Consider the following 19,772-nt stretch of genomic DNA (forward strand, 5'->3'; position numbering starts at 1 on the left):
GACTGGCCAACCTATATAAGACAAGATGGTAGAACTCCCATTGCATTAAAATAGTCACTACTGTAAATATCTTTCCTGAAGAAATAGTAAGTGGATGTCTTTGAAATTGTAATCAATATCTTTAACTCTGATGAGTCCTTTTTTTTTTTAATCCTCACCCAAAGACATTTTTCCATTGATTTATAGATTACAAGAGAGGGAAAGCCAGAAACATCCATGTGAGAGAAACACATTGATTGTTTGCCTCCTGCACGTGCCCCGACCAGGGCCTGGGCTGGGGAGGATCTGCAACTGAGGTACATGCCCTTGACCAGAACTGAACCCCGACCCTTAGTCCGTAGGCCAATGCTCTATCACATCAAACCGGCTTGGGCTGATGTGTCTAATTCCAAAAAAAATGGTTATATCATTCTCCTATGAAAAAGAATTTGTTATAATAAATAGACAAAAGACAATCCAAGTAAAATTTTTTAATAAAGATAATTACAAAAGATGGAAAAATCAGCTCAGAAAGGCCAATTACTTCTTTAATAGATCAGTTTTTGACATAATAACTCACATCAATTTTAAATACTATCACATAAAGCATGGTGGAGAAAAGAAATTTTGCTTCATAATTAGAAACTCACACTAAAACTTGCCAATAACAAAAACAAACCAAAGAAAAGGCCATTTTGAAAATAAATACAGTCCATGCCAAAGTAGTATAAAATGAAGCCAGAAGTCTTCAAAAAGAAAACACTTTTCTTGCCAATATTTTCTTACTTTTTAATGTTTTCTGAAATTGGAGACTTTCAAATTCAAGGGTTGCTGAGCTGTTCTGATTTGGCTCTGTTAAAAGAGGCAACATGAAAGATTAACAATGGCACAGTCTCAGTTTAAATACACTCACCTATCTATCGGTCAGGTCCTGTACGCTCATGCCAAGTAACACGTAAGCTGATAATAATGACCTCCGTGTTTTTGGAGTACTGACTGCCTTAATCTTTCTAGTGATCTTATAAGCTTTTCCAAGTTATCCTGTAAAGGCTAGCACAAAATTACATGTGGCCAAGCATTTAAAGAAGCTTTCTGATAATAAAAATCTCCATTATGTTTTTTTAAAAAACTTGTTTCTTAAATTTACCCATCTCACAATAGTAAAAAGATCACATATATAGAAACAAGCACATGAAACACCATTAGTGCCCATATAAAAATTTATAGCAAAAAAGGTGTCATCTATAATAATCTTTAATAATGAAAGAATAATATGCTAATTAGACAAAGCCGGGGCTGCGAGGGAAGCCCAGGTCCCGGTGCCTGCTGGTGTGGCTGGAGGGAAGCCCTGGTCCCGGGTGCCAGAGGGAAGCTAGTGCCGGCACCGGGGGAAGGAAGGCCTACTCTTGCATGAATTTCGTGCATCAGGATTCTAGTAAATTACATAAAAGAATACAAATTGATTCAGTTACAATATTAATTAGTACTGGTCTTTGTGACCTTTTTAAGGCAAACTACATCAATGACAGATGAGCAGCTAAGCAGATGACATAAATGATGGTTAAGATGGCATATGTTGTCTTATGAGCCAACACAGATAAAATTCAGAGCATCTCACACAACTTACTGATGTTCTCAGGCTCAGTTCAGTACTTCTCAAAAGAATACATACCCAAGTAAATGTGTTTATTGTTTATATAGCATATAAAAATTACTAGTTAAGAAATATAATTTACCCTTTGGTATCTGTTTTTTCACCACTATTATCCTTGGATTTATCTTCTTCCTTAACATCTATAAACAAAAATTAGAAGAGATTAACACCTATTTTGAAATATAAAACACTTTAAAGTATACTTTACTTAAAAAGCTGTCATATATACACAGGGTGTCCCAATTGATGTTTCTTTCTTTTCAGATTTAACCCAATGAAATGAATAAGTTTTCAAAGTGTGTATACATTTTTTTGGGGGACACCCTGTATATTACTATTTACTAATTCAGTAACTGAATAAGCTTTGTGTTAGGTTCTGTGCTAAATGACATAGAGATTCACAGTATCCATGTAACAGCACAGTCCTTGTCCTTCTGGAAGTTTTGTTTCTGTGGGATCACAGTATTACAGTTGGAATATGTGCTGTGAAGAAATTAAGCCAAGAGACATGAGCATAGCACTGGAAAGGTAACATAAAGAAGTTCCATATCAGAAAAGGTAACAGGAAGAAGTTCCATTTGAAAGTTTCCGTAAGAATAGCTTTGGGTGAAAAGGAGGAAGTATTTTGAACAGAGGGCAAACTTAATAGAACTTTGAGAAAAGAAGGAAATAGCAGGTTGGCAAGAAAAAATGAAAGACCAGTATCTGGAATATTGTCAAAAGGGGCGAGAATTAGAGAAGAGGAGCCCAAAGACAAAGCAGAGGCTAAATCCTATTGTTTATACCATTAGTTTTTAGTCCTCAGTTTTCTATGGTAATATTTCATCTGCAGGGTGAGAGATTTTTTAAAAATATATATTTTTACTGATTTTTTACAGAGAGGAAGGGAGAGGGATAATTAGAAACACTGATTATGTGCCTCCTGTACACCCCTCACTGGAGATCAAGCCCTCAACCAAGGTACATGCCCTTGATTGGAATAGAACCCGGGACCTATCATTCCGAAGCCTGAAGCTCTATCCACTGAGCCAAAACGGTTAGGGCTGTAGGGCGAGGGATTTTAACAACTGCAAGGCCCTTTAAGAATCTTTAAAAAAGTTTAAAAATTTTTTCAATTAATATCAGCAACGTTAAGTACAGAGGAGGTAAAAACTATGAGATTAATCTACTAGCAGGCCATTAAGCCAAATCAAAAGGTACTCTCATTTTTAGCTAACAGCAATGAAAGACAAACACCCTAGTGTACCCACTCTCCCATTTGGAAGAAAAAAAGGTCTGAAAATGAGAATAAACACCAAAAACAGGACAGACAAGAACTAATCAGAAAAAAAAAAAAAAAAAATCCTACAGCTAAAGTTTAAGTCCTCCTCACTTCAATCATAACTCTAATTTCTGGATGTCAATCAGTACAGAAGAGCAGAATGAACCATCACTGTACCACTGCAATACACTGGAAAGTTAAAATTATAAAATGGTAGAGAACAGTAGCCTATAGAGGAGTAAATCCATAAAAGAACAGAACTAGATGTGCCAAGATGTGCTATGAATTCCTAACTCTACTGAAAAAGAAAAAAACCCAAGAGCTAGCTTACTAGCAAAACTTCAATGTGATAGATATAAGATAAGGATGCTGGACCAGTATCTAAGTCAGTTTTCCACATGGTACAGAGTCAAAAATTAACAGGCCAGCTAAAACTCATGCCCATCACCATTACTTGTATAGGGGTATCAGGTATCCATTCAGGAAATGCACCAACTGCTGAAAAATACAGATATTTAAGATAATTCGTTCCCCTGGTCATAAGCAGCTCAATCTAGCAGGGGAATTATGTAAAATCCTGTAATGAGGTACTAAATTATGATGTGTTAAATAAAATGACTGAGGTATGTATAAGTGCTCTAGGAACTCAGATAAAAGATAACATTCTTGTAGCAAATTCAATACTCCAAAGCATCTATTTTCTCAATAGAGAAGCTGACAGGGCAAAGTAGTATCTCCTCCCCAAGCCAGCTCCTCAGTCCCTTCCCATCTTTCCCCAGTTTTTGTTTTCTTCAAACATTTTCTGAAAAAGTCTATTATTCTCTGAGCTGTTCCAAAATGATCCAACTGGTCTAAGGATAATGTAACTTCTTGTGTTTCATTTCCAGCAAATGAACTTTAGGGAGTTAAAAATTATTTTAAATTTCAGCTTTGCTAGCTAACAGCCTATAAAGGGATCTATAACCACTTTGTCTTTCCTCTTACCCAATCTATACCATAGTGCAATGTTCCCTATGTTAAGTCCATGTCAACTAAGAGAAGGTATTAAGGCTTCCTATATTATAAAAGCAAATGTGACTAATAACATTTAGAGTGCTTTAAATAAAAGATAGTTAAGAGCTAAGCACCACTTACATGGGTAGAAAGGTCATCTACCTAGCACCCCCTACCTCCAATATTTGTGTAAATGACTCCAGGATCTCATAAAAATTGCACTGCCGCTTACTTTTAAAGTTACAATTTTATTATTATTTTTAAAAATATATTTTTTATTGATTTCAGAGAGGAAGGAAGAGGGAGAGAGAGAGAGATAGATCAATGATGAGAGAGAATCACTGATTGGCTGCCTCCTGCATGCTCCACACTGGGGATCGAGCCCACAACCCAGGCATGTGCCTGACCAGGAATCAAACTATGACCTCCTGGCTCACAGGTTGACACTCAACCACTGAGCCATGCGGCTGGCTAAAAAGTTACAATTTTAAAACACATTTACCAAAACAATAAATCTCACCAGCTTTTTTGTCTTCTGTTTCCTTCTTGTCTTCCTCAATTCTAGCTTTCTTTGCTCCTTTCTTATGATCAGCCACATTTCTACGACCTCCTTCTCCTTCATCCTCTGAATCTGAGAATTCTTCATCACAAGCTATCCGTTTGTCTGATGCTCGAACTAATATATAAAAATTAAAAACAAAGTTTTGATAAAAGTAGTCATAGGTTTTTTTCACTGTCACAGCGTACTTTGTACAAACGTATTAACCAGTCACTACATTTAAAAGTATAGGATAAGAAATAATAATTTTAAGGTTAGAACTTAATGCATGGTTTGCTAAATACTAAAAATTTAGCTTTGATCTAGGAAGAAATATGAAAAACATTTGGGAAATCTCAAAAATTTGGAAGAAAAAAATATGTTTTAATAGGAGGTGAGGATGATGTCATTATTTAAAAAGCAATAACCTTTTATTTCTGGGCTGAGAGGAAAAGCAAATAAAATAAAAATCATCAATACCAAATACATCAATGTCTATACCAACAGCATACCATTAGGTTATACAACTGAAAATCATATTAAGTGGATGAGACTGTAGAATCAAAGAGAAGTGCTTCAGGTCATTCAACTCACTCTAATTTAAATAATTTATTTTCCAATTTATTCCTATGTATACGTAAGTCGATAGTTTGTAGAAACTTCTGGTCATATACAGGGGTGGGCAAAAGTATGTTTACAGTTGTTCACGTGGAAAATAATACAATTAACATGGATGGAACTGGAGAGCATTATGCTAAGTGAAATAAGCCAGTCAGTGAAAGATAAATACCACATGATCTCACTGATTTGTGGAATATAAAGAACATTATAAACTGTTGAACGAATAGATAGAAGCAAAGAAGCTTTGAACAGACTGTCAAACTACAGTGGGAAGGCAGGGGAGGGTTCGGGGCAGGGAGGTAAGAGATCAACCGAAGGACTTGTATGCATGCATATAAGCACAACCAATAGACACAAGACACTGGTGGGGGGAGGGGGAGAGGGCAAGTGCAGGGGTGGGGAGGCCAGGAGGTCAATGGGGGTAAAAAAAGGTAACACACCTTAAACAATAAAATAATATATATATAAACAAACAAAATAAGAATACTCTTTTGCATATTCAATAGTAAACCTACTTTTTGCCCACCCCTGCACATCTTCTATATATATAAAAGCCTAAGCGACTGTTATGACTGAACGACCGGAAGGACTGGTTGGCCAGTTGCTATGATGTGCACTGACCACCAAGAGGCAGATGCTCAATGCAGGAGCTGCACCCTGGTGGTCAGTGTGCTCCCACAGACAATCTCCCATGGCCAGCCAATCTCCTGCGGTCCCTCCCCTCCCCCGTTTGGAAGCCGGCAGACCCTCAGTCCCTGGCCAGCCCCGACTGGGACTGGGCAAGAGGGCCCCGATAGGACCTGAATGCCGGCCAGGCCTAGGGACCCCACCCATGCACAAATTTCGTGCACCAAGCCTCTAGTAGTCATAAATTGAAATCACTGACACTCAAAGCAGTCTCTGAGACATATAGAAGTTAAACTATTTAAGATTAAAAATGGAAGAGAGACAAAAATAATAGTGTGCTAATGAAACATGACCCATTGTGTTCTTGAGCTACTAAAACCTTCAGTCTGTAGTGCTTTTTTAATAAATCAGGAAAATGTAACAGAATACACATCAAAGCATTATCTTACTAGAAATTCTCTTGTCTGGGTCTTCTCCATCTTCATCTCCACTGTCTTCATGAACAGCATCTTCTGGAATAGCTTGCATTTGGACACCAGGTGCATGAGGCAACATGCGTAAATTTTCAAATAAACGCTGTCTAAATTATACACGCAAAGCTATTAGACACAATTCATTCTCTTTCAAGTTCCTTTTAAATGTTGATGAAACACATTAAGCAAAAAACTTCATCTTTTATTTAACTTAAACCTCTGAGTTAAAATAACAAATTCATTGAGCACCAATACTTTACATATTATGAACCCATTTAATCTTCAAAATTTACAATGTAAGTACTATTTCATCCCCGTATTTCATTGGTAAGAAAATATAAGCACAAAGGCAAATTAACTTGCCAAATGTTACAGATCTAGAGAACACAAACCCAGGCCTATGTACTATGTCTATGAAAATACATTTTACTTCACTTTCATGTAAAGCCAAGAGTATAAACTTAACAGTTTTGCAAAATAAAACCTAACAGAAAATTAAATATTTTTGAGCTATGAAGCCCACATATTTGCCATTATATTTAAAAATTAAAGATATCAATAATCTTAAGATTTTAAATGCTTTTGAAAAAGACAAAGGAAATATCTTATGTCTAAAGCTAAAATGACCTATTGCACTTGGCCTTCTAAAGGTTCCTGAAGTTATATCAAACATTTATAAAAACAATCCAATGATGTCTTACTTTATCTTTTCCATATATTCTGGAGTGTTCTGGTTTGTCATATTTGAAGGACTAATATGCAGTTTGAAGTCTGGTCCAAAATACTCAAAGTAATCATTATATGGCAATTCTATTAAAAACAATGAAATAAAATTACATATTAAAAGCTTAGTTTTCACACATATCCATACACAAAATTCCAGATTCAACTTGAGAAATATTTCCAAAGAAAATGTTTAAAAGTGAATATAAATTTAAATGCTGAATTCATTAATTGACTGCTCTTTTATTTACATGGTTTTGGAATCTAATCACCCACCCATCTATTTCTATATATTGACAGCTCATCCAATAAAAATATAATAAAAATACTTACCATTAGGAATCTCACAATCAAGGGCAACTGCAGTCTCATATGTCCAACAGCGAGCAACGTTACGAATTGTGTAACCACCTCCCCCAAGCATCAGCAATGGTAAATTGAAAGTTTTTACAACTTCTACACATTTAGCATGACCTAAGACAAAGAGATTTGGGCAACAATAAGTCTGCATTGTTACAGTTTGAAAAATAAAATTTAAAAAAGATAACAAAATTTAAAAAAAAAAACAAAATGGCATTTCTAAATATTTTAAAAACAAATAATATGTAAAAATTTCATGATATTTGTCTTAAATTTTTTAAATAAAAAAATAAAGAACAAAACAAAACTGTGTTTTTTTTTTTTTTTTTTTTAATTAAAACACCTTTCACAATAATATACAAAACACAGTTAAGACATAAGTGGGTAGTTTAGCAAGTGTCCCTGATAGAAAGTCAAATATACAAGTATATTAAGATCAAGATATAAATACAACATTTTTATTAAACAGGAAGATATTATGTGATATGAAGATGTTTTGTTCATGTGTATTTACTCAAGGGAAAAGAAATCAAGTAACAATGAAACATTATGCACAATGAAAGGCTATCCAACGAAGTTTAACTGTAGGTTATCTTTAAGTAGCAGTATTATAATTTTCTTAACTTATTGAAGATTATAAAATTAATACCTATTACTATTAAAAACAAGTTCAATAATTTTCCATGTGTAGAAACTCAAATACAAAGTAAACCTAATATAAAACCAAAATATTTCCTTTGGATAATGTTATAATTTAATAATCAATAACAAGTTACCAGTAACTTCTAACAATATCATCACTCAGACACTTAAGTCAATATTTTAAAAAAGAAAAAAATCTTTTATTTATAGAAGAAAGCCATGCCTGTTAAAGAATTTGGAAAAAAACATAGAAAAACTACAAAGAAAAAGCTACATAAAACTTCATCATCCAAAGGTATTTAAAAAACATATTCCCTTTCAATTCCCTCTCAATCAATTTTTTAAAGTTTAGTGATCTTATAACTGTATATTGTGAATATTCTCATGAAGTATTTTTCAACAGTTGTACTATATGATTCACAACTCATTTTTTATTATTGCTACTAGAAAAACAGCTTTCTTATATTAGACTAGAGGCCCAGTGCACAAATTTGTGCATGGGTGGGGTCCCTCAGCCTGGCCAGTGATTGGGGCCAATTAGGGCGCTCGCCCAGTCCCAATCAGGGCTGTAGGAGGTTGGCCAGCCGAGGGGAGGGGCAGTGGGAAATTGGCTTTTATATATAAAGACTGTTTGGGTGTTTTATAATAAAACAGAAAGTTTACTTACAGATTTCCTAGTAAACATAGCTGGCTAGACAAAGAAATTTACTTTACTTATATCTCAAAACTTGATAAAAAGGACTACAAAAGGATTTTCTAAAATAGCTAAATTCCACATAAAGGAAGACTGAGACAAAATAGACATTAACACTGTAAAGATAGGAAGGAAATGAACAAGAGGTAACGACTTTAGCAGACCTGAGAAATCTGAATAGAGGATAGCAGCAGAGAAAATTACAATCAAGTTTAAGATTTGGGATGATAAATCTCCTTATATGCTTAATACAACTAAAATGCTATCAGTCAGTTAAAATATATAGATTTATTTTTGTAAGAGTAAAATGCTGTAGTTTATAAATATGAAAGCTATTGCTTTTAAGAATGAAAGCTTTGAGAACTTTCAAAGAGTTAAGACAAAAAATTGACGGTTAATATATATCTTAAGAGTGCATTAGGTAGATCATTTTTGGGAAATCATATGCATTTTGAGGCAAAAGATCATTATCAACACATATGAAGTTACAATATGAAACTTGCTATTTGGCCACTGTTAAACTACCAAGAAAAGCAGCAATTAATTTCATCATTCAACCTAAAAAAGTAGAATAGATTATATTATAATTCTAATGTTGCCTGGTATAGTAACAAGCGTGACATTAAATAAAAAAGCCTTTAATATTTGCACTTATTTAATTCCAAATAGGCCAATAGTCATTCTGGAAAAAGTTCTATTTGAGAATTCTTCACATCTATGAGAGAATTCAAAGAAAAACATCAACTTGTTACCTTAAAATTCACAAGGAAAACAACTCCAAAATTATGTACAATATTCGTGATGAATTACTACTGATCCACACATAATACATTAAATAAAATTTCAGATTTGTTTTTATTCCTTAGAAGTCCATTCCATAATGGTCATTTTTCTTTACTTTGGTCTAGACTTCTATTGTATGTTGATATCAACACTTGGTCAAATATGAGTGTTGAAATCAACATAATCTTATCTCCCACATGACTTTTCTCAGGTAGCCACTTGAAAATGTGCTCCACCAAAATGAGAGACACAATTAAGAGGAAACAGCAATCAGGGGAGCCAATTCAACAGAGAAGCAAAGAACAGCTTACTTTCTACCAGGTCTAGAGAGGAGACTCATCCAAATAGGACCAAATGAGGAGGCTGTTCTTCAAGAAGGTTAAACTGATAGGAAATGATAGGATACTTGATGCATCTGAACATATGAAGCTACTTAGACACTCGTCATTTAGTAACATGTAAAGACAAAATTAAGGAAATGAAAAACTGGAAAAAGCAAGTTATGCCATAAAGAAAAATTGATAAGCTGAAATGTACTTTAATGGTATTGATGATGCTGTAAGCAGTGACTACCATACCAAAGTTCTGTTATAAATACCAGAGTTATATGGTAAAAATGAAACTATTAGAAGGGTGTGTGTATATTAGGGATAAAGTGTGAAAAGGAACTGAATCCCTCCTTTCAAAATAAAAAGTGAATACACAAGGCTAAAATAAAAAATTGAAAGTAGCAAAGTTTGCATGTTTTTGGAGAAAGATACACACACCAAAAGAATCAACCAAAAACAATGAAAATAGCTGCCCTGGTTGAGATTGCAACAAGCTCTATAAAACTATTCATGTATGACTGTATACATAAACTTGACAAAATGAAAAAGACCTAAACAAGACCTTACTGAAATAAGAGTAATTGTAGTTAGAAAAACCAATTTCAAACAAACACATAGATAATTTTCTGGAACTAGCACCCTTTAAACTGCTTACCTTTGACTGTCAGATTGAAGCAACCAAGTCTATCACCAGATAGCGAGTCTGCACCACACTGTAACACCACAGCACTAGGTTGATACATCTCCATCACTTTTGAGATGATCTATGTACAAAATAACAAATGTTATTATCTCTAAAAAGATTTTCAAATTCATTTTGAGTTTGAAAATAGTAATACTTACAGGCTTAAATATCTGCCCATAAGATTCATCATCTATACCATCTCTCATTGGAAAATTGACAGCATAATATTTGCCTTTTCCTGCACCAATATCCTAAAATAGAGAGTTAGACGGATGTTAGAAAATACTTCATAATAAAAAGTTTAACAGATTTTTTAAAAATAAATATTTTAAGAGATTAAAAGAACAGGTAACAAAAAACATTTCTGAATTCATCATGTGGTTGAGAAAGAAAATACAGAATAGAATAAGGGCATATTTTGTCATTAATAGACTGCTAATAAAGCTGAAAAGAACCAATTCCAGCAAATCTATAATGATTATTTTGGGGAATTTAACATAAGCAGTTAAAGGCAATATTAAGTTACATATTACAATTAATCCAAAAAATTCACCGTAAACAGAATATGTAAGAAATTTTTTTGAGTAAAACTACAGAAGATATATTCTGAGCCAAAGGACCCTGTCTCTATAATACAGATTCTTCTTATGGCTCACAATCTGGCAGACTTTATTGACATTTTAATAGCTTCAGAATAAAGCATCAAAATCTCTACTTTAATTGGGTTTGAAATAAAATTTTTTCTACTTGTTCAGTAAGTACCACTCTAGGCACTTAATACCTCCCAAAAGAAAGAAGCAAAGGAGAGAAGTTGATGTCTACATTCCAGCTATATACACACTATATATATAAACACACATATACATACTTACATATGTATATGTATATATACAGGTATATATAGATATATTCCTAGAAGAAATGGGATAGGGGACATTCCTACAAAATAGTGCTTTAACAACACCAAAGGATTGGAGATGACTGATTCTTATGTATTTTAAATTATGTCTCAATAAATATGAATCTTTAGGGTTAACACCTGTACAAGTTCTTCCCTTATCTCTCATGGAAAGATCCTGCACTAAAAACACAGTTGGAATACACTCTGACAATAAGTACAAGTTGATTAGTAGTTTGATCACTCTAGGCAGGCAACTCAGAGCTGCCGCCTTTGTTGGACCAAGCTTTATCCCTTTCATTTCTTTCACCCCTGTTCCTTTATCACACCTTTGTTTTATTCTCCTACCTAGACACTACTAATCTAATAAATGCAAGCAGCGTTTTAACAATGATCTAAGCTCAGAGTAGCCTTTTCTGATTTACAATGAACTGTCAGGTAGAGAAGGGAATGTTCATTAAAATAACATCCAAAGACACACTGAAGTTTCACAAAAATCCAAATACAACTACACATACAATGTAATGACTGATTTTAGTTTTCTTACAAAATTCCTCATATCCAAAAGGAAAAAATTATGAAGGCTTTTCATATAGTGGGTATAAAAATCTTAGTGAGGAAGAGATGTTCAAAGTCATTCTCAAATATTTTAAAAACATGCATTCTCCAACAGCTTTAATCAGAAGAATACTGACAAAAAAAAAAAAAAAATAGAGACCTCCATTTGCCATTTCTGAGATTAATTAGGATTATATTACAAAACCACTATTCTTCCTTAAGCTTAACACTGAGAAGGCTTTGTTTAATTTCTACTGGGATGCAATGACTGCAGACAAACTAATTCTACTGGTTTAGAGCAGTGGTTCTCAAATGTTAGTGTGCAGAATAACCCTGAGACTCTAGAAGATGTGCTTCTACCTACTTTTAAGTAAAAAAAAAGGTTTCACCATCACAACTATTACTGAAAGAGCATCAACTTGTAGTCAAATAGTGAAAAGCCACACATTTGAATACTTTAAGGCCACATTAACCCTTTGGTTGGCTAATGATATATCGATTTGAAAAATAACTTTAACAGTTTAAAATTATTGTTGAATGCTACACTAAAAGAAATATCCCGTATAATCCAGGCTGAATGAAAAAGTTGTTTACATTTCTGAATTGAACTTCAATAGGCATGTGTGAACTCTAGTGAAGCAAAAAATTTTAAGAAGTTTGTAGAAACAGGATTTGATCATTGGTTTTTCATAAAATATGAGAGTACCAAATGAAAGAAGATAACAGATATACAATAGAATTAACTTAAATGTAATAGGCCGGATATAAGCTATGGTATTTTCTCTTCTGACAAATGCCAAAAAACTAAGAAAAATAGATTAAAATTAGACCTATTAAATCAAGACCAATCATAAAAGGAGAACAGTACAAGAACCTAAAAAACTTAGTCAATTACTTTATTCTAGCAATCTTTCTAATCAATACCAAAGTATACTACCAATAAGTAGGTTCTGAATATTCAAATTGAACCTCAAGAAAACTACTTCATGCTTTGATGTTCAAAAATAGCTACTCAACAAAAAACAAACAAAAAAAAAGTTGTGCAAAGGAAAGTAAAACTAAATTCTAGATGTTATAGCATATAAAATGACTCAACTCTGCATATAAGCTTCAAATTAGTGACTCAGGAAAAATATTAGTTCAGGTATAGGATTACTAGCCTCTCATATTTATCCAGACAGAATTCAGTCATACCCTCAAGTCTCCTGTTCCAGGAAAGTATTCCCCATATTTATGGAATGATACAGTCATTACACGATCTGTTGTATAAAAAGCTTCTTCAACACCATCACCGTGATGGATATCAATATCAATATATAAGACTCTCTGGTGATACCTGCAAAGAAAGCCGTGACTAAGTTATTTAAAGGTTTTAAGATGGGAAGAACCACCATGGATTTAGAAAGCCTATTTCTGAGCTCTTAAATGCCAGAATGCTTAATCCCCTTTCTTTATTTCTAGTCTAAGAGACCATTCAAACACCTGTACTTACAATATAAGCCTCAGACCTTTAAATCCACCCTTTAAGTCCAATGTAAGTGAGAAAATGTACTTGCTGTGGAATCTGTCCTATTCTATGAGCTTAAAAACCATAGTAAATACACATTTCTTTTTATTAACAACTAAAGAATATACCGTATTTAAGATTATTACTTTAAAGCATCTCTCTGGTAAATATTCAATCTTATAAAATAGGGTTTGGGAAGGCCTGGGGCAGAGGCAGGTGCAGGAGCCAGTCAATTGGGAGTAAAGAGGGGAACATCTATAATACTTTCAACAATAAATTTTTAAAAATATATTTTTATTGATTTCAGAAAGGGAGAAGGAGAGATAGAAACATCAATGATGAGAGAGAATCACTGATCGGCTGCCTCCTGCACGCCCCCTACTGGGGATTGAGCCCGCGACCTGGGCATGTACTCTTGACTGGAATTGAACCTGGGACCCAGCAGTCCACAGGCCAATGCTCTATCCACTGAGCCAAACCAACTAGTGCCGTGGTCGGCAAACTGCAGCTCGCGAGCCACATGCGGCTCTTTGACCCCTTGTGTATGGCTCTTCCACAAAATACAACGGCCTGGGCGTTAGAAGTGGTGTTAGAAGAAATTTAAAAAATTTGGCTCTGTTGACTAATGAGTTTGCTGACCACTAGACTAGTGCAAGATAAGTTTTTTTTTTTTTAAAGTTTGGCAATCTATGGGCCACAGTCCAAATTTGGCCAATGGCCTCTTTCTGTACAACCTTTGATATAAAAATAGTTTTTAAAATAGTTTTTCCTCCTGGCCTGCATGATCGACCTATGAACCAGGAGGTCATGATTTGATTCCTAGTCAGGGCACATGCCCAAGTTTCGGGCTCAATCCCCAGTTGGGGTGGGGGGGAGGGTGCATGCAGGAAGCAGCCAATCAATGATTCTCTTTCATCATCGATGTTTCTATCTCTCTCTCCTCTCCCTTCCTTTCTGAATCAATAAAAGCATATTAAATAAAAAAATAAAAATAAAAAAACAAGGCAAAGATTGCAAGTGGTTTCCTGGGCCCTTGATTAGTCAGCTGACACTGCCCAGTTGTTTATTTGGGGAGTCAATACCAAACTTTAAGTGACTAAAAAAATCAGCCTCTATAAATAGTATGCATAGAGTAACAAGCAATACATTCAAAGGTGAGAAAACACTAATTCACTACAATTTTAAGTGGAATATGCTAAGACATGTTACAATGAATGGTGGTTAAAAAAATTTAAATTTGTAACTCCAAATTCACATATATCTTTATAAATACCTCTTTCAAGCTGTAGTCAAGGATAACTTTAATGCTAACTCCTTTAGCAAATTAAGGATAATAACACCCATTTTTAGAGGACAGCCCTGTTCTACAATAGCTATGTAAATATCTACATTTAATTCAATAGGGAACCAAATTTTCTTTAACACAGAATTTAAATATTTGCCATCAAAAGTTAAAACTTACAAAATGTTAGAACATAAACTTCCAGGGTCAATGTCATTTTTCATCAGTTGAAACTGTAACTCAAATCTAAATTGGCAAACTACTTCTAATATTTTTTTAAAGGGGTAATAATTGGGAGTTTTAGACACTTACATGCATTTCGCATTCTTAAAAATCCAAGGGTTGGACAAATTTCTATTATTTCTACAATGGTCCATAATAACTCCATTGAAAGTTCACCATTAACCATGTTCACGTGATTATAACTTTTGATGTTGTTTTAAACAATAGATTTTTACTGTTTTAATTAAAATATTTTTATAGGAAAAATACCAACACAAATGAACTTACTTTAGTAATTCAAGGATGGCAAGCACAATATCATTAACATAACAGAATCCTGATGCTTCTGATTTCTTAGCATGATGTAATCCTCCAGCCCAATTAACAGCCATATCAGTTTGTTGTCGGTTTAACTTCACAGCTCCAGCTAAGAAACAAGACAGGATAAAAATTTTAACCGTTTAAAATTTAAAATTAGCAAAACTAGACAAAAGCCCCTATAAGAAAGAGTATGCCATGGGTAAGCCAAGAGTATAGTATCCTTCCTATCTAATAAAAGAGTAACATGCAAATTGACAGTTACTCCAACACACAAGATGGCTGCCCCCATGTGGTCAAAGATAGCCACCACAAGATGTCCAGCAGGGGATGGCAGTTGGGAGGAACCAGCCCTGCAGGGGAGGGCAGTTAGGGGTGACCGGGCTGGCAGAGGAGGGCAGTTGGGGATGACCAGGCCTGCAGGGGAGGACAGTTGGGGGGAACCAGCCTGCAGGGGAGGGCAGTTGTGGGGGGGGGGGGTTGGACCAGGCCTATAGAAGAAGGTGGTTGGGGGGGGACCAGGTCGGCAGGGGAGGGCAGTTGGGGGTGACCAGGCAGGCAAGGGAGGGCAGTTAGGGGTTACCAGGCTGGCAGGGAAGGGCAGTTGGGGGGGCCCAGGCCTGCAGGGGAGGGCAGTTAGGGGCAATCAGGCCGGCAAGGGAGCAATTAGGCGTTGATCAGGCTGGCAGACAGAAGCGGTTAGGGGCAATCAGGCAGGCAGGCAGGCAGGTGAGCGGTTGGGAGCCAAGTCCTGGATTGTGAGAGGGATCCCAGATTGGAGAGGGTGCAGACTAGGTTGAGGGACACCTCCCACCCCCGTGCACAAATTTCGTGCACCGGGCCTCTAGTAAAATCATAAAAGGCAAGGGTGATTGTTCAGTGCTCTAAAAGTTAGCAATTTCTCCTTAGGTAAATTATTTTCTTACAGCTTTGATCTGATTAAGTAAGAGCATATATAGAAAGTGGTGGTAACAGTGGTAGTTAGAGTAACACAATGGTAGCTTGAAGAGAGGAAGGAAAAAGAAGTCTGCAAGTGAAAATGAAATGGCAGTAAGAAAATAAAAAGTAAAATAAAAAGCTGGAGTCATTATGATCATAAAACATGGAGGGCTTTTGAAGTAAACAAATAACCTAAAAGATACATACCATGTTTAAATCAACTTTAAGTCTGACTAAATGAGGACACTTACCAACTGAGCCTCCAGTTGAGAGCTGACAAAACTCAAAGAGTCCATCAAACACTGGACAATCTTCTCCAACATTAACTGTGAAAGATGGATTTCATTAATTTCAACCCATTCTGGGAATTATTAAAAGCCTTTTCTTACAAAAACCATTTCTTACAAGTATTTTATTTGATGCATCCATAAAACATACACATATCACAGTAGTGACGTAAAGTTTGTAATTTAAAATGTAATTTATCATTTTATCCAATACTAGTGACACAGTGCACAGATTTGTGCACACTGAAAGGAAATTATTTAGAAGGTGGCTGGTGGGGTGGGACTGGGCGAGAAGGCCCAGACATGCCTTGGAGTAGTTGTACTCCTGGACTGTGAGAGGGCACAGGCTGGGCTGAGGGATGCCCCCCTACCCCGAGTGCATGAATTTCGTGCACCGGGCCTCTAGTAAATAACTAAAACAGTATTTCAGGTCAGGAAAAAATCCTATATAATAAAACCCCAATAAGCAAATTGACCAAACGGTAGAACGACCAGTTGCTATGATGCGCACTGACCACGAGGGGGCAGATGCTCAACGCAAGAGCTGCCCCCTGGTGGTCAGTGTGCTCCCATAGGAGGAGCACTGCTCAGCCAGAAGCCGGTCTCACGGCAGGCAGTCATCTCCCAAGGGGTCCCAGACTGCAAAAGGGCACAGGCCGGGCTGAGGGACACTCCCCCACCAGTGCACAATTTTTGTGCACAGGGACTCTAGTATAATTATAAGCTTCTAAAAATACTCATTTTAACTAATCAATATTAATATATACTTTTAACAAGAAACGTACATCTCTGCATCTGCTTACTATACTCAGACATGTTATCTGGTCTTATTGAACGTAGAAATTTAATGTACTCATCACTGTGGTATTTTGTCATTTCTTCAGCAGTGGCTTTATGGGGCCTCTGTGAAGTAAAATAAATGTTAGAATTGTGGAATTACAACTGGTTATATCAGAATTATCAAACACATAGTACACAATTTCACCTTTCAAAAGAATTAGATGTTCCAGAACAAATTAAATTCCAAAGCAAATACATGCAGATTTTAGGAAAACAATCCATTCCAAAGCTAATTCATACTCCTTTAAAAGCATTAGATAGGTCTAACACAAACTAAGACTTAGTCACTCCTTTTATTTTAATGGAAATGGGTCAACCCTTAGAAATCAAATCCATGCTCATAGCCACTACTTTCCTTTTTCCATCATAAACCTGCTCTGTATCCACTGATTTTATCAATGACCTCCCAGAATGAGACTCATTCTCCATTTTAAGTCTATGTTGACAACCTCTTTTCCTTTTCCTAACCAAATCATCCTTATTCGGAAGAATTACTTCATTTATGACATACTTCTTCCACAAGGCTTTCTGATTGAAAGTCTCATCCAACTCCTCCTTTTCTCTAAATGTCTACCAAGTATATCCGAAGAAAATAACTCACACATATTCCCTAATATTGTTAACTGCTTCCCCAAATAGAAAAGAATTGTTGTGTCTTGTATCTATTTACATACACTCCCATCTTTATCTACAAAAACATTTAAGGCAGTTGTTGTATCTTATGTTATTTGGTACTCTGCTTGTCCACCAACAGGGTTCATACACCAATAAATATTTGTAGGATTAATTTCATCTGTAATTCTTTTGTAACAGTCTCAAATCAACTCTTCAGCAGCATAGACAAATCAACAATTATTTAACAAAAATATGTGGTATGCTGAATGGAATTGTTCTCCATAAATGCAAAAACCTGGGGTAGGGGAAACTTTTTAAAAATGTTGATGGGCCCTATCTGGTTTGGCTTAGTGGACAGAGTGTTGGCCAGCAGACAGAAAGGTCCCAAGTTTGATTGTGGTCAAGGACACATACCCGGGTTGCAGGCTCGATCCCCAGTAGGGGGGCGTGGTGTACAGGAGGCAGCCCATCAATGATTCTCACTCATCATTGATGTTTCTCTCTATGAAATAAAAAATAAATTTAAAAAAATGTTGATGAAAGAGAGAAAAAAGAGACTAGGTCCCACACTCAGTTTTCTCTAAATAAAACAAAATCAAGTTTCCATTTTCTTCTAGGCCATTTCATCTGCTAAATGTCTTTCACCAAAGAGAATAATAGTAGTTACAAAAAAAAATCAGTGCTGAGTATTTACCAAAAGTTATACTCACATATATTTCCATTTTTCTATATAAGCCATAATTTAGCAGCAAGTTATGGGTCATGCGGATTCTATGAGGTTTCATAGGATGGCCTTGTCCATAGTAATAGTTTCCAATATCACCTAAAACAGAAGAGACAAAATGATCAATACAAGTAAGAGTACGTTCACCACTAAGAAGGCATTTACCTCCTAAACAAGATTTACTTAAATTCCTAAATAATAATATTAGATGTTGCAACTTTCAAACTGAGAAAACCAGGATACTATTATGCACACTTTTATATGCTGACAATTCCATTAATACATTATTAATAGATTAAAGCAAGCAAACTTTTCTGATTTAGTTTAATAAAGTTTTTCATTTAGTATTAGCCCAAATGAAATGCGCTTTTACTCACAAACATAATTTTTTGTTCCTTAAAGTGATACCTGCGTTTAGTATTCATTTTTAAATTCAAAGGCTTAAGGTAAACTCTCTGGTATGATTTTAAATGTTTCCAGCAAATATGTATTATTTCTTGCATGGTTTACTGGTATTTCAGAAATCCCTTATAGTTAGTATCAGGGCGACTAAAATGTTTTATACCCATATCAGTCTGTAAGGGAAATTTTGGTAACTGAAATGTGGATCAAATAAAAGTTTTGCTCTGATGATCTACTCGTGACATATTTCAAGGTAATAAGGGTATTTTGTCTTATTCTTCACCATTGAAATTACAATTCCTACCCTATCTTTTTATAACATCTTAAAACGTACGCATAGATTTATTTTTAAATAAACAACAAAAACACACATTCATCTACAAAATTTCAATGAAATCAATACTTTTAGGTAAAGCTCTAGTGTTTCTGTAATAAAGTTTGAAGGAAGCTTCATATATATACTATTTTTCTAATGTAATGGAAATTTTAAATTTTTACTTTTGAGAGAGAGGAAGAAACATTGATTTGTTCTTCCACTTATTTGTGCATTCACTGGTTGATTCTTTTATATGCCCTGACCAGGGACTGAACTCACAATCTTGGTGTACTGGGCCGATTCTCTAACCAGCTGAGCCACCCAGCCAGAGCTGAAATTGACATCTATACTAATAAAAGGGTAATATGTAAATTGGCCAGGATGCCCTCACAGTAACGACCGAACAGCAGGCTGCGTGGGGTGACCAGGCCAGCAGGGGGGTTAGCAAAGGACAAACAAACGACTGAACAGCAGGCTGCGTGGGGTGACCAGGCTGGCGGCG

General features: G+C 35.4%; 1 protein-coding gene across 1 annotated transcript in view; it reads right to left on the reverse strand.

Moving 5' to 3' along the window:
- Window positions 1–455: 455 nt before the first annotated feature.
- The window catches only part of HDAC2 (histone deacetylase 2), a 29,861-nt gene continuing 10,544 nt past the window's right edge, over window positions 456–19,772 (reverse strand). Inside the window, exons 2-14 of the mRNA XM_054722265.1 lie at window positions 18,539–18,651; window positions 17,159–17,276; window positions 16,338–16,412; window positions 15,118–15,256; window positions 13,013–13,154; window positions 10,521–10,613; window positions 10,333–10,441; window positions 7,203–7,343; window positions 6,848–6,956; window positions 6,123–6,253; window positions 4,408–4,563; window positions 1,716–1,773; window positions 456–831 (exon numbers count right to left, since the gene is read on the reverse strand). Of these exons, the coding sequence (XP_054578240.1) occupies window positions 801–831; window positions 1,716–1,773; window positions 4,408–4,563; window positions 6,123–6,253; window positions 6,848–6,956; window positions 7,203–7,343; window positions 10,333–10,441; window positions 10,521–10,613; window positions 13,013–13,154; window positions 15,118–15,256; window positions 16,338–16,412; window positions 17,159–17,276; window positions 18,539–18,651 (1,415 nt within the window). The 3' untranslated portion in view covers window positions 456–800. The remainder of the gene's footprint in view (window positions 832–1,715; window positions 1,774–4,407; window positions 4,564–6,122; window positions 6,254–6,847; window positions 6,957–7,202; window positions 7,344–10,332; window positions 10,442–10,520; window positions 10,614–13,012; window positions 13,155–15,117; window positions 15,257–16,337; window positions 16,413–17,158; window positions 17,277–18,538; window positions 18,652–19,772) is intronic.

Source organism: Eptesicus fuscus, chromosome 10 (genome assembly GCF_027574615.1).
Source record: "Eptesicus fuscus isolate TK198812 chromosome 10, DD_ASM_mEF_20220401, whole genome shotgun sequence".
Lineage (NCBI taxonomy): Eukaryota > Metazoa > Chordata > Mammalia > Chiroptera > Vespertilionidae > Eptesicus > Eptesicus fuscus.